The 13,823-nt window shown below is 41.8% G+C and overlaps 2 protein-coding genes across 2 annotated transcripts; both read right to left on the reverse strand.

Annotated features, from left to right (window-relative positions):
* Positions 1-683: 683 nt before the first annotated feature.
* On the reverse strand, positions 684-6,488 carry LOC134079108 (E3 ubiquitin-protein ligase TRIM35-like). Its single transcript, XM_062535281.1, has 6 exons — positions 5,846-6,488; positions 5,121-5,207; positions 4,482-4,712; positions 3,850-3,872; positions 3,646-3,764; positions 684-2,156 (listed from the first exon to the last, which is right to left on the reverse strand). The coding sequence occupies exons 1-6, from the start codon at positions 6,218-6,220 to the stop codon at positions 1,615-1,617; spliced, it is 1,377 nt and encodes a 458-aa protein (XP_062391265.1). The 5' UTR covers positions 6,221-6,488; the 3' UTR covers positions 684-1,614.
* A 3,184-nt stretch (positions 6,489-9,672) lies between these two features.
* On the reverse strand, positions 9,673-13,572 carry LOC134079033 (nuclear factor 7, ovary-like). Its single transcript, XM_062535197.1, has 5 exons — positions 13,195-13,572; positions 12,095-12,212; positions 11,982-12,037; positions 10,800-10,911; positions 9,673-10,250 (listed from the first exon to the last, which is right to left on the reverse strand). Exons 1-5 carry the CDS (start codon positions 13,570-13,572, stop codon positions 9,673-9,675), a joined length of 1,242 nt encoding a protein of 413 aa, XP_062391181.1.
* Between the last annotated feature and the right edge of the window lie 251 nt (positions 13,573-13,823).

Raw genomic sequence — 13,823 nt, forward strand, 5'->3', positions numbered from 1 at the left:
TGTAACTACACATTTTTTTGAAGACCCAGCCATTTAACTCATCCTGCAAAGAACAGAGCCTCATTGCATTCAGGTAAGCACAGCAGGCAGCAGGCAGCCATGGCCTACTGGTTTGGGCTTCCAGCTTGTAACAACAGCGAAGTGTGGGGAGCAAATCTCCATCAAGGATTCCCGGGAGACTGAAAGACTGGGATGCACGAAACTTGGTGGGCATGTAGCACAGATAAACACACACACACACACACACACACACACACACGCACACACGCACATACATACATACACACAGGTACCCGCACACTCACACACATGCATGTACACACACACACACACACACACACACACACACATCCCATTACCTCCACCACACACACTCTCATGCGAAAACAGTTTGTGAAACCAAATCAAGGCTAAATTCATCCAGGTTAACCAAAAAATCCCAATTTAATCCCTTATTGAGGGAAAAAAAAGCATTATGAACAAAGAGAAAACAGGCTCAGAGACCAATTGAAAAAAAATGGGCTTCAGAAAGTTCAGTGCAGCTCTTGCTTGAGCAGAGAGAGAGAGAGAGAGAGAGAGAGAGAGAGAGAGAGAGAGAGAGAGAGAGAGAGAGAGAGAGAGAGAGAGAGAGAGAGAGAGAGAGAGAGAGAGAGAGAGAGAGAGAGAGAGAGAGAGAGAGAGAGAGAGAGAGAGAGAGAGAGAGAGAGAGAGAGAGAACCTCCTAGTAAGCAAATGGTATTTGTTTCAGGTAAGTGTAAGTGTTTACCTTACCTGGTATTTTTTACCAATATCAATGCGACGGGTGGGCCATGTTTCCACAAATTTCTGTGATGTTTGGTGCGATTGAAGACAACCTTTGGCGATAGTTTGTCTTCACTGTCGTGAGAGCAGAGAAAACTGACTCACATAGAGAGTGAGTACTACTGTGGTGGCAAAGGAGGTCAAAACCTACATTATGGCTCACCGCAGGAAATCACATGCATTGTGGGTAGCTTACATGTATTAAAGAGAAAAAAAACTGCTTTGCACTCAGTTCGCAATTTTGTAACACCCACTTTGCAAAACTGGTACAATCCACTACACAGCACTCTTTTTGCACACAGTAAACACAGCTCACTTCTTTACACTCAATTTCCAAATGATCAACACACTCCTAGCAAAACTATTCACAAGTATGGCTATAACTCATATGTACTAGTCCCTTCAGGTGTTGGCCCCTCTGCCTATGGTTTGTGTCTCTTGTCAATTCTGTCGTCATTACTAGGCATTGATCAATATCTGTCAGTAGGGGGTACTGTTCTGTGCTGCACTTGATGTGATGAACACATATAATATCCAGGTAGAGCCCTGAGAGTTCTTACACAATTCATTATGAAACCCAAGCAAGTTCAACCAGCTGCATTGTGCTAACATTCAATTATACCTCATACATTAATCTGCTCCTCCATTTAAGATGTTCCTGAGAGGGGTGATTCACAATATAATTTAGAATATATTTATGTCTAGGATATGACCTTTCAACTTGCAATATTTGCAGACTTCAGTATTTACAATGTGTAATGTAATTGCAACATCATGGACAAGTTATTACAGCAATAGACTGATGGCAAGATGTTATATCAGCTTGACTCTAACTGAAACCTTCACTGGTAAGACCCTCAGAGGTGAGAGTTTACAACCAATAGCAAAGTATGGAAACACTCTCTCCGTGAAAGGGTGTCTGAAAGTGTGTAGGTGTGTGTTGTTGTCCGGGTCAGAGAATGACAGCTTTCCTCTGTCCCAATCCAGCTGCACTCTGATCCTCTGGAGTTTCTGCTGCACTGTGAGGAGAGTGGTGGGCTGTGGTGGAGACTCTGCTCCATATTTTCCATTATCAAAACAAACATACCAGCGTCCACTCATAGAATTAAAGTCTCCCTTCCTCTGGAGAGACTCAGTCATCACACCTACAAACCACCAGGTGTTCTCCCCAACCTCCACATCCCAGCAGCGAGTCCCTGAGTTGAAGCCCTCAGAGCCCAGGACGTTGGCGTAATCATCAAACCTCTCTGGGTTATCAGGACGCTGCTGCTCCTCCTCAGCACCACTCACACTGGTCAGATCCTCAGACAGGACGAGCATGTCGGCCGCAGTGTTGGGGTCCAGAGTCACAGGAGCTGCAGAGAAAAAAAAGACACACATGAGCTGAACTCGAGCAACATTTACATGGACAGTTATTTTGATTGAAAAATACATGCCGTCTGTTTACGTGGGGTATGTTCTCTTCCGCTCTCAAGCGCGTTAGAATCTCAGAATAGCCGTTGTTGCCTACCATACTTGTCGTTGAGAAGATACAGCAGGCAATCCTAATGACTGTATGTATACATGGCTGTTTGAACGCAATAGGAATGAAATGCACCACCTCTAAGATCAGGGATTTTTATTCCAATTGATGTGTTAAATGATGATTTTTATTCTGATTGAGCCTTTATTCCTTTTCTAGTTGGAGTAAAAGTGTCACGTGACATGGCTACTGAGTGATGTGTGATAAGCAGGGTGCGAGTTAGGGGGGAGCAGGGGGAGCCATGGCTCCCCTAGTGGCCGCCTGAGCTCCCCTGGAAACATGGTTTGTGAAATTTTGGGGGAGCTCTAAAATATTAATGATTGCCAAATAAATTATATTTTGACCATGGTTTTCCCTCAAAGGTGTAAAATCAGATAAATAAAATTGTATTTTGAGTTCATGATTCATGAAAAAAGTGCCTGCTTTCGCGCTTGAAACTTGGGGACGCTGCCCGCAGCTCCACCCACTACCCACTCACACAAGCTCGTTCACACTAGCACTGTAGTCGAATGTCTAAAAGATAATGGCTCTGTGCATCGTTGTGTTGTGTATGGCGTTGCGTCTCTCCAGGCAGGGAGAGGGTGGTGTTGTGCCCTGTATTGTAAAGGCTTTGCCATAATGTGTTCATGGTTGCAGCCGCTGGCTTCTCTTATTTCGTGTGTTTGGCTCTGTGTACAGGATATCCCATGTGGTTGTGAAACAATGTAAGTTGTTGAGTAGCCTAATTCTAAGTTGATTCAATTAAAGAGTCAGAAGACACATTATTGGTGGTCCGTGGATTATTTACTATCAAGTTCACTGAAGTTTGCGTAGCCCATTCGGGAAATCTGTTGACGTGATCCATCAGGGTGTTTCGTCTAAATATGGCCATATAGCTGTTAGACCTATCGCACCCGTGTGCAACGAATTTTCTCTTTATAATAGGCCTATGCCTATGCTGTTGCAGGATCGGCATTTAAACTTTGCCCCCCCCCCCCCCCCCCCCCCAAAAAAAAAAAAAAAACGCCCCGCCCCCGGCTCCCCCGGAGACCGTGGTATAACTCGCACACTGGTGATAAGCATGGTCATTATTAATAGTGGTGTGTGTAACACAGTGGTGTTATCAAGTATAATGACAGGAGAAGTACTGACCACTCACCGGTTTTTATGTGTGTGTGTGTGTGTGTGTTTGTCTGTGCAGGTGTTTGTTATGTGCATGAGTAAAATTCATATTTGTGTGTTTGTGACTGTGCATGAGTATGTGAGGGTGTTCTGAATCATGTAATGATGTGTTGAGGTCATGACAGACAGTAAGGGAAAGAGAGAGCAATGTGTCTACTCACTGTATTGAACAGTCTTCTGCATCTTCTCCCAGACTCTGAACTTCAGGTTGCCCAGGTGCTTTGCCACATTGATCAGAGCTCCTGAAACCCTCTCTGGATCCTGCAGTGTGCACTGGGCTCTGGAATAACATTCAGGAGTCAGTGCTGCTGTGGGTTTGGGTTCAGAACCACAGAGAAGAGAGAGACAGGAGGCAGATCACTCACCTTTCAAATGTTTTCTTGTAATTCTGTAAAATGACGACAGGAGAAAATTATTGTTGTGATAACTGTCTCAAAATAAATCTGTATTTAAACAGAGGCAGACATTCCAGCTTCAGAAAGTAAAAGTCCTGCCAAGTACTTGATCCAACCATTTAGTGAACCGTCTCATCATAGTTATCTGCCAGGTAGATCAGATAATTAGTGATATCACCTGTGTTAAATGCACTGGTAGAAAGAATATATGGCAGGACTTTTACTCTTTGGAACCAGGAATGTCCGCCTCTGTATTTAAATAATACTAAACCTATGCTGGGAACAGATACACATTGCCCGTCACAAAGGAACACGCCAACTTTATGGAAAATTAGCTTCAGCCTAGCTTAGCCTAACTCTCTGGAAGTGACTCTATAGCTAGCCTGTAGCTAAAATTGAGCTATATGCTAACCATTCTAACCCACTTCCAATGAGTTATGCAGGCTAACAGGTATCTTCAAAACAGTATTAAAGGCTATATCAGTGAGAAGGTTTTGTCATTCAAATTAGCAATCAAACAGTGATAAAGGCAGTATAGACAGACAGACACACACACACACACACACACACACACACACACACACACACACACACACACACACCTGTAGGTAAGTGATGTCATCAACTCCCATCTCCTCTTCCGTGGCTCTGATTGTATCTGAAAGAGATGAGATCTCTCTGCTCATCTTCTCAATCTTCTCCTTCATCATCTGACTCTTCTGCTCCTCTTCCTCCCTCAGTGCAGCTATCCTGGCTGCCTCTTCATCTCGTAGAAACTGGTGAAGCTTCTCAAACTCCTCCTTGATCTGTCTCTCTGTGTGCTGGGCCTGAGTCTGGACGAAATCAAGCCATGTCAATGTAATTAGAAGAGTTCCTCTCACGCTTTGAATAGCCTTGTTGACAGATGGAAAATTGCTAAAATACTACAAATGGAATTTTAAAAACTCTGCGAAGCACGATAGAACACATAATTATCATAAAATTCCATGAAATATTCCATAAACTGCAATAGATAATATTCCTTAATGTTGAAATAATGTTAACTAGAATGATGCATATCCATGATTAATTTCTTATCACAAACAAACCATCAACATTAATTTGTTGTAGATTGAAAATGCAAAGTACTTTAAATGTATGTATATCAAATGAAGGCTACTCGTAATCAATGCAATGAGACTGTATTCCACACTGTATGCCTTATTATACTGATGCTCAACAACACCATATCTGACACTCACTTTAATATACTCAGCTGTTTCATGACAGGTGTCTTTAGCCTTCCCCAAAGCTTTCAGATTCTCCTGTAGTTTGATCATGAGCTCCTCCTGAAATGAAATGCTTTAATATTACACTAATATTAAGATTACACCTGGCCTGAGCAGAGCTCTGTTCATCCTTTTTTAGGGGATCCTTTGTAAAATAAACAACAAAATCATCTATTTTCAAATGTTCTTTAGTTTACTCTATCACAAACTGAAGGCATGCACAGTAATTTCCCTGCATATTGCAGGACAGTGTTTTATGCAAGTTAAAAGAAACACAACATATTAATTATTACACCATATTAACTGCCCCCCTGTATTGACCTCATAGCGGAATAATAGTCGGGAAATTACGGTAGCTGTAAATTCTTTGTTTTGAACACTGTTGAGTTCTTCTGTATGTGCTTCTGTATGTGCGGCTGTACTTGATCTCTACTACCACACAGCCACACCTAAACAGGGCCATGTGATTCACACACTCAAAGTCAGAGTTAACATGACTGGAAGAACTACCTATCCCATATGTGTGTGTTTGTGATGGGTGTGTATGTTTGGAAATGAGGACTGGCACTGGCGTGTTTCATAAACAAAGAGCACAGAGTATTAAATGTGTCTAATGGTGTATGCTCAGTGTCTGCATATGTGTATAGTAAAAGCATGTGCTCCACTTACAGTACTGTAATTCGGAGTCCTTAACCTACCTTTACATGAACTGCTGCTTCAGCAACTGGACGGAAGCTGTGATCTTTGTGTAATAGTGAGTCTCGACACATCAGACACACCAGCTGCTGATCATCCTGACAGTAGAGCTCCAGTTTCCTCTTGTGAAGACTACAGGGCACTTGTTGCCACTCTCGCAGGAAAGTCTCGCACAGGTTCATCAGCGCCAGATTTGAGGGAAGCCAGTCCTCAGGTGATCTGTGCCGGCAGACGGGGCATTGTCTGGATCCGTTGTCCTCCCAGAACTGCTGTAGACAGGCTTTACAGACGCTGTGACTACACGACAGAAGAACTGGGTCCTTGAAGATTTCACCACACCGTGGACAGGAAAGATCCTTTTGTAGTTTTGCCGCCATTCTCTTCTTCACATACACATTATAAAGGATTCCACAAACAGAGGATTTCTTCTTGTTTGAAAACCATCTCAAATTACAAGTACTGTACTACTACTAACACTTGTTGTGCGTTTGAAGTTGGCTGGAAAACTTTACTTTCACTTTCAGGAGTGTAGAAAATCCAGTCCAGTCTAAAACATTTATAAGTATGTCATCCTCTACTACGATATGTTTTTGAAAAAAAAAAAAAAACACAACCACAGTCTGACATCTCTTTCCCAAAATCTGTTCTGTACTGTTACGTGTAGTGTTGATCAGAGCAGCCGTCACTGTCACTGAGTTTCACTTCCTCATTTAGGAAGGGAACCAATTATGAGGAGGGATTTAGAGGAGCTCCAAGCTGATTGGTCAGTCTCACTAAACTCCTGCAGAAAGTATTCTATTTCTCGTTTGAAGTTCAGAGATAAGTACACCTGCATGAGAACACTCTAATTTACAGGAATGCACAAGCTGAATGGCAGTGGCTTTTATATAATATTCATATAAAAGTGTTTACAAAGTTGTGCTCTCAGATATCACATTAAAGTGATAGGAGGCAAAAGCCAGATTAAATGAAATGATTTTGAAATTATTTTATTATTGTTATTATTATTATTATATTATATTAACGGAGTGATTATTTGCACCCGGGTGTAAATAGTGGAATGGAGGCATTTTCTTATTTGCACCCAAACCGGAAATGTGTGCTATCCAACATAGCGGGACCATCTTGGCAGGAGATGGCCTACCTAAATCTAACAAGTTAGGATTATTAAAACTATATTTGAGATGGGAAAGTGGTGCTAAATTTCCACAAACTTTATTCAGTGAACGGGTAAAGCCGTCCGTTTGCAAGCAAAATCAAGAAACACGATCTTTTAGTTTTGTTTACCGTTACCTAGCAACCCCAACAAGTGAGTCAATAATTAGTATTCTCCCCTCATTCTTCAACGGGGCGCAGTACAGTGGTAAAGTAACCACATTACCATGCTCGAGGTGTTGGGTTCGAATCTCAGATGAAAGTCCTTTTTTTTTTGCCTGCCAAAGTACGCACCATGACTTCTTTTTTCTTAGATGACGTTACCTCGCGGCAAATAAGAGTTTGTGCTTTTTGAACCTGTCAAAGATTGACTGGTTTTATTTCAGTTATGAGTACAGTTAAGTTTAGTTGTTAGAAAGGTTGTGTTTTGACTTTGAGCCCCCAACGCTGCCTGGAAGGCGCTTAGGCGTGGGTTAAGGTTAAGGTTAGGTTAAGGTTAGGGTTAAGGTTAGGTTAAGGTTAGGGTTAAGGTTAGGGTTAAGGTTAGGAGTAGGATTAAGTGTTTTTAAGTCAACAGTGGTAGCGCTGCCTGGAAGACAACTCAGAAAACAACTCTTTAAAGTAGCTTGTCTTTGATGAAGCTACCATATGACCACTCATTACCCTGATATCACTTCCAAGTAACCCAGACATGGCAAAACAGCTAAAAACTGTTCAAAACTAAATTAGGCCTAGCCTACTGCAGAGCTGGTAAATACACAGGCCTTGACAGAGAACATGGATGTTAGACATCGGGTGTAAATGTTGATTGTTACACTATTTACACCCGGGTGTAAATAGTAATGTTGATTATTACACTATTTACACCCGGGTGTAAATAGTAATGTTGATTATTACACTATTTACACCCGGGTGTAAATAGTAATGTTGATTATTTGCACCCGGGTGTAAATAGTAATGTTCATTATTTACACCCGGGTGCAAATAGTCTCTGCCTTATATTAATTATATAAGGAATTGATCACAACAATAAAAACAAACTGTGTTCTTGATTAGTCTTGAATGAATAGCATGGAGGTTCTATAGTACATTGTCCAAACATTATATCCAATGATAGACAGGACATCAGCCTGACGCTCAACTTCACTTCCTGATCTGTTGCCAGGCAGAGGGTGGGGCTAATGAAGGATTCTGCCTTGTCGGCAAAACAGAACCTTATCACCAAGGCCACAGACATCATGGGACTTGTTGTCAAAGTTCCAGTTGTGGGTGTTAACTGTACATGACAGAGACAGAGTCAGATACTGTGCCCCAGGGCACTGGATTATACACAAACTCTCTCATCATGGTAATATGTTTGTTAGTGTTCTTTTATTAACTATATGAACATAATTTGAGCATAAAAAGAAACATCTTTAGTTAGTATGTAATGTGTTGGCTTCTGTGTTGGGGGGGGGGGGGGGGGGGGCGGGGTATTGATATAGCCTACAACACCTGTGGTTTATACACAATGTTGCTAATAAAAAAGTCTGTACTGTAGGCTTGTTCACTTATAAGACTCCTGGACAAGATGCTTTACTATGTTGGCCAGTAGATCCAGCCAACACCCTCCTTCTGTCTGCTGGATTGGATTTGTCCATATAATATACGCCAGTTACAGCCAGCTCAGAAGCCGCAACATTAAATGGAGTATTGAGTTTAGTGAAAATGGAGTATGGCATTTCAATAAATAAGTATTCATCTCAACCACGAAGGGGTTACTAACACCAAAGCAGCAAAGAGGAGCACATAGTGCCATGAGAAAAGCAAATCCTTGCACTTGGCTCTGGAATAACATGGTTTTACATGAGGGAATAATCTGATAAATATAATATAAATGAAGTAAACAACATTTTGTCGTCATTGATTGGAACATCAGTGTCTATTGCACACAATGCAACATTAAACAGTTGAGATCATCTCTCATCTAATTTATTTCACACAGATACACTTTCTGTACCATTCAATATATGAAATACTAAGAATAACTAATTGAAACAAAGGTAGTCTACTTAATGAGTTTTTTTAAGATTGCAAAACCTCACTAGTAGGGAAAATAAAGTAAGTGTGAATGGGGACAATTATCAAAGAAGATTGATTGGACATTTTGATGGCAACTATTTAGTTCTTATTACGAATATTTATTATTCTTATTATGTAAATATCACAGTCAACACACTGGAAGGAATATGTTTGGAAAATGAGTCAACAATTATTTATCACACAGTTAATGAAATGTCACCCCATTTGTGTAGTAGGAATGGTTAATTGCAGCCACTGCAATCCGTATTCAAACAGAGCAACATTGATTAAAAAATAATAATAATAATTGTGCAACCCTACTAAGAATATGCCTACCAAACCCTTTTCAACAGCTTTTAATGAAGTCTCTCACAGCAGCCTAAATCTCCCATCATGCTGCTTCAATGTTTTAGAGACTTCAGGTATTAAGGGCACAAACCATGGAACAATAGAGTCCAGCAATAATCATTTATGATGTGTTTTTTTATATATATCCAGCAATCATCATCTGATTTGTGCTTCTTTAATAAATTCAGCAATCATCATCTATGTTTTTTTAATACATCCAGCAATCATAATTTATGATTTCTGTTTTTTCATGTACAATTCTAATCTATGATTTTTGTTTCTTTAAAAGCATTTGCTGAGGCACAATTGGCTCTAAATTCTCTACTGTCACTTTTGTGGTCACTGCTAAGACCTTTAGAGGGCAAACAGTGCTGAAGTATGGAAACACTCTCTCAGTGAACGTGTGTGTGAAGGTGTGTATGTGTGTGTTATTATCAGGGTCAGAGAATGAAATCTTTCCTCGGCCACAGTCCAGCTGCACTCTGACCCTGTGGAGTTTCTGCTGCACGGTGAGGTGAGTGTAAGGCTGTGGGGTGGAGCGTGCCCAGTGCACACCGTCTTTAGAATACACATAAAACAGTCCACTCATGGACGTGTAGTCCCCTGTCTTCTGAGCCGACGCCGTCATCACACCCACACCCCACCACGTGTTCTCCCCAACCTCCACATCCCAGCAGTGAGTCCCTGAGTTAAAGCCCTCAGAGCCCAGCACACTGGCATACTGATCAAATCTCTCTGGGTTACCAGGAAGCCGCGGTCTCCCCTCACCACGTCTCATACTGGTCAGATCCTCAGACAGGATGAGATCTGGATGTGCAGTGTTGGGATCCAGAGTCACAGGAGCTGCAGAGAGAAAGAAAACAGCCTGTTTGAGTGCACGGTGGTCAAAAACAGGACTTGGCTGAAATTGTGTGTTACTTTTCAGATTTTGCTAGTACAGATGTAATATGTCCGTAATATGCTCCGCTAATAACAATGGAGTTGTAATTTGTTTCTTGTCGCAGCGCGCCGCGTACGTGTCTGGTGGGCGCCACGCAGCCTTTAGTCCCTGGATGGTGTAGTCATGGCGGTCAAAAAAGACAATGTCACCGTCGAATAGAGGACATCAATATTATCAAGTTATGTTTAAATGCTGCGATCATCTGTTATCATCGATCTCTGTTAAGCGCTCAGAGTTGACATTCAACGTAATACAATACTATTTTGTTCAAATTTACACACCGTGTATACGGTAAGCACAGTGCAGACAGGCACCGCATTACAGTGTACTTACGGAACGCAAGTAAAGCACCTTTGAATTGGAATTTGGGAGAGAGAGAGAGAGAGAGAGAGAGAATGAGAGAGAGAGAGAGAGAGAGAGAGAGAGAGAGAGAGGTATGTTTGTCCACTCACTGTACTGAACAGTCTCCTGCATCTTCTCCCAGACTCTGAACTTCAGGTTGCCCAGGTGCTTTGCCACATTGATCAGAGCTCCTGAAACCCTCTCTGGATCCTGCAGTGTGCACTGGGCTCTGGAATAACATTCAGGAGTCAGTGCTGCTGTGGGTTAGGGTTCAGAACCACAGAGAAGAGAGAGAGACAGGAGGCAGATCACTCACCTTTCAGTGCTCTTGTAGTTCTGTGAAGTAAAAAGGAGAATAATAGATTATTATGGCTGCTTTGATCTATTCTCTTCAGTGCTTATTTAGTGGTGGGGTCATGTGGGTGAGCTGCCAGTGATTTTGACCTCTGAAATACGCCCACAAAAAAGCTATTATCTTTGCCCAAATAAGGAGATCCGGTATCTTGAGATTTTTTCTATGGGAAAATAACATTGAATTGATTGATTTTGAATTATTGCATCTGTTAAACTCTCACGGGACGAAGAAATTGGAAATGCAGATGTTTTCCACTAAAAAAGTGCCTGCCTTCGAGTGGATACTGCGATCTTCGGTAGGTGATGACTGCACACTTTGCTCTTTGCTACCCCAGAGCTAGCTTACAATGCAACTTGCCATAGGCAGTTAGCTTCAATTAACACCCGGATCTCCTTATATGGGCTCAGATGGCAGCTTTGGATCCTTTTTGTAGGCAAACTTCACTTCCACTGGCGCCTTGCTCCGCGAGCTCTTCAGGTCATGTGACATGGTAACATCCCGGTGGCTTCCTGTCCGGCCGAACCAAGAAGCATTTCTAACCAGCATGGTATGCACTGTGTTCAACCCAGCATTCCGCACATGAAGCCAGATCTGTGCAGTGCTATTATCAACTTAATTGATCCTAATCACTGGATGGCTCTTACCAGAGCCATAGAAAGAGAGAGTTGCGACACTCTTTGATGTTGCCGCCACACGATCAAAAGTTCCAAAAAATCTGTGCTGAATGGCTGAATCACAGGAGGGTGGGATGTACAGTACTTCTGAATGCTGGAAGGTGTAATCAATTAACTCATTGACTACTGACCAAGAGATTGGCTATAAATAGTTCCGAAAGTCCCATAACGTGGAAATAGCCTGGAAAAAGCGCTGCCATTTTTTCCTATGGAGGTCAATGGGAGTGTCGCCACTGTGTTTTATCTACCGCTCTGGTTCTTACCTGCAGAAATGTGACATCATCAGCTCCCATATTCTCCTCGATGGCTCTGATTGTGTCTGAAAGAGATGAGATCTCTCTGTTCATCTTCTCAATCTTCTTCTTCATCATCTGACACTTCTTCATCATTTCAGCCTTCAGTGCAGCTATCCTGGTTGCCTCGTCATCTCGTAGCAACTGGTGAAGCTTCTCAAATTCTGTGGTGATCTGCTTCTTTGTGTGCTGGGCTTGAGTCTGGAATAAGGTGCCAGAGCAGGTGTATGTGATTACAGGAACTCCACTAAAGTGCCACCATTTTATATATTAAAACATCTATTTAATTTCATTATTCTAGATTTATCTTCAAATACAACATACAAATATACTGTGTCTACAATAACATGCTGTAGTTAACCTTAATATGTTTGGCCATTTCATCATAGGTGGTTTTAGTTTCTTGAAACTCCTTCAACTTCGCCTTTAATGGCTTCAGATTGGCCTTGATCCCCTTCTGTAACCCAGAACAGCACAATAATAAATACATTAGCAGAACACCATTTCATTTCAGTAAATACATTATGATTTGATATGACTGACTATTCTGGTTCCTGGTTTGAAAGAAGTTACTGTAGATCTCCCTCTATCCCTGTGTGTGTGTGTGTGTGTGTGTGTGTGTGTGTGTGTGTGTGTGTGTGTGTGTGTGTGTGTGTGTGTGTGTGTGTGTGTGTGTGTGTGTGTGTGTGTGTGTGTGTGTGTGTGTGTGTGTGTGTGTGTGTGTGTGTTATGTATGAATGAACACATAAGATGGACTAAATGTAACACATCACTAATCTAGCAGGACATCAAATGATTACATCAGTGAATATAACTGATATAACTGACTCAGTTCAAGTCTTTGTGTCCTTTGAGTGTGTGTGTGTGTGTGTGTGTGTGTGTGTGTGTGTGTGTGTGTGTGTTGGTGTGTGTTTATGTATCAGTATAAAATGATTTAGGTTCTAACAAATGACAGACATGTTTTCAATGAAAATCTAGAACTGTAGAGTCACATTTAACATAATACAACATTCATTGCTATTTACATGCATGGTTCTGCAGAATCAGCTGACTGAAGAGAAGGTGCTGACATCTAGTGGTCAGTTAAAGCAACAACAAAAAAAAAACTTAAAGTGAAAAAGCAGTTTGTGAATCATAAATCATCAGGTGTTGCAATACTTTAATTCATGGACATCAAACTTACCTTACGGTCAACTGCTACTTCAGTAATGGGACTGAACTTGTGATTACTATGTTGCTTTGAGTCTCGGCACACCAAACACACAAGCTGCTCATCGTTATGGCAGAAAAGCTTGAGTGTGTCATTGTGGAGACTGCAGAGTGCTCCTCTCTGACTTCTCTCCTGCACATACGTCTCACACAGGTTTCTCAGCACAAGGTTGAGGGGAGGCTCTTCCTTTGATGGTCTTCTGCAGATCGGACATTCTCTGGATCTTTTGGTTTTCCAGAACTGCTGCAGACAGCCTTTACAGATACTATGAGTGCAGGCCAGGATGACCGGATCCTTATAGATATCCGTACAGATAGGGCAAGATATCTCCTCCTCTAGCTTGGAACTCATTTTTCAAGAATGAAAGCAAACTGTTTGTCTTGTTGTAACTTCACCACAGATTTTCCCTCCACTTTCAGAAGTGAGAAAAATCAAGTCAGTTTCCGAATCCTCTGTGTTTAGAAAGCAACTCGGTCCAGTTTGTTGTATTCTCACCTGCTGGAGTAGTCATATACTGTACAGGTGTAACAGGTGCCACAGCAGTAGCTGCTATTGTGCGAGTGGAGAAAATAAGATCCCTCACGAGTCTTCATCACTGTCCT

This window comes from Sardina pilchardus, chromosome 4, assembly GCF_963854185.1.
Source record: "Sardina pilchardus chromosome 4, fSarPil1.1, whole genome shotgun sequence".
NCBI classification, from domain to species: domain Eukaryota; kingdom Metazoa; phylum Chordata; class Actinopteri; order Clupeiformes; family Clupeidae; genus Sardina; species Sardina pilchardus.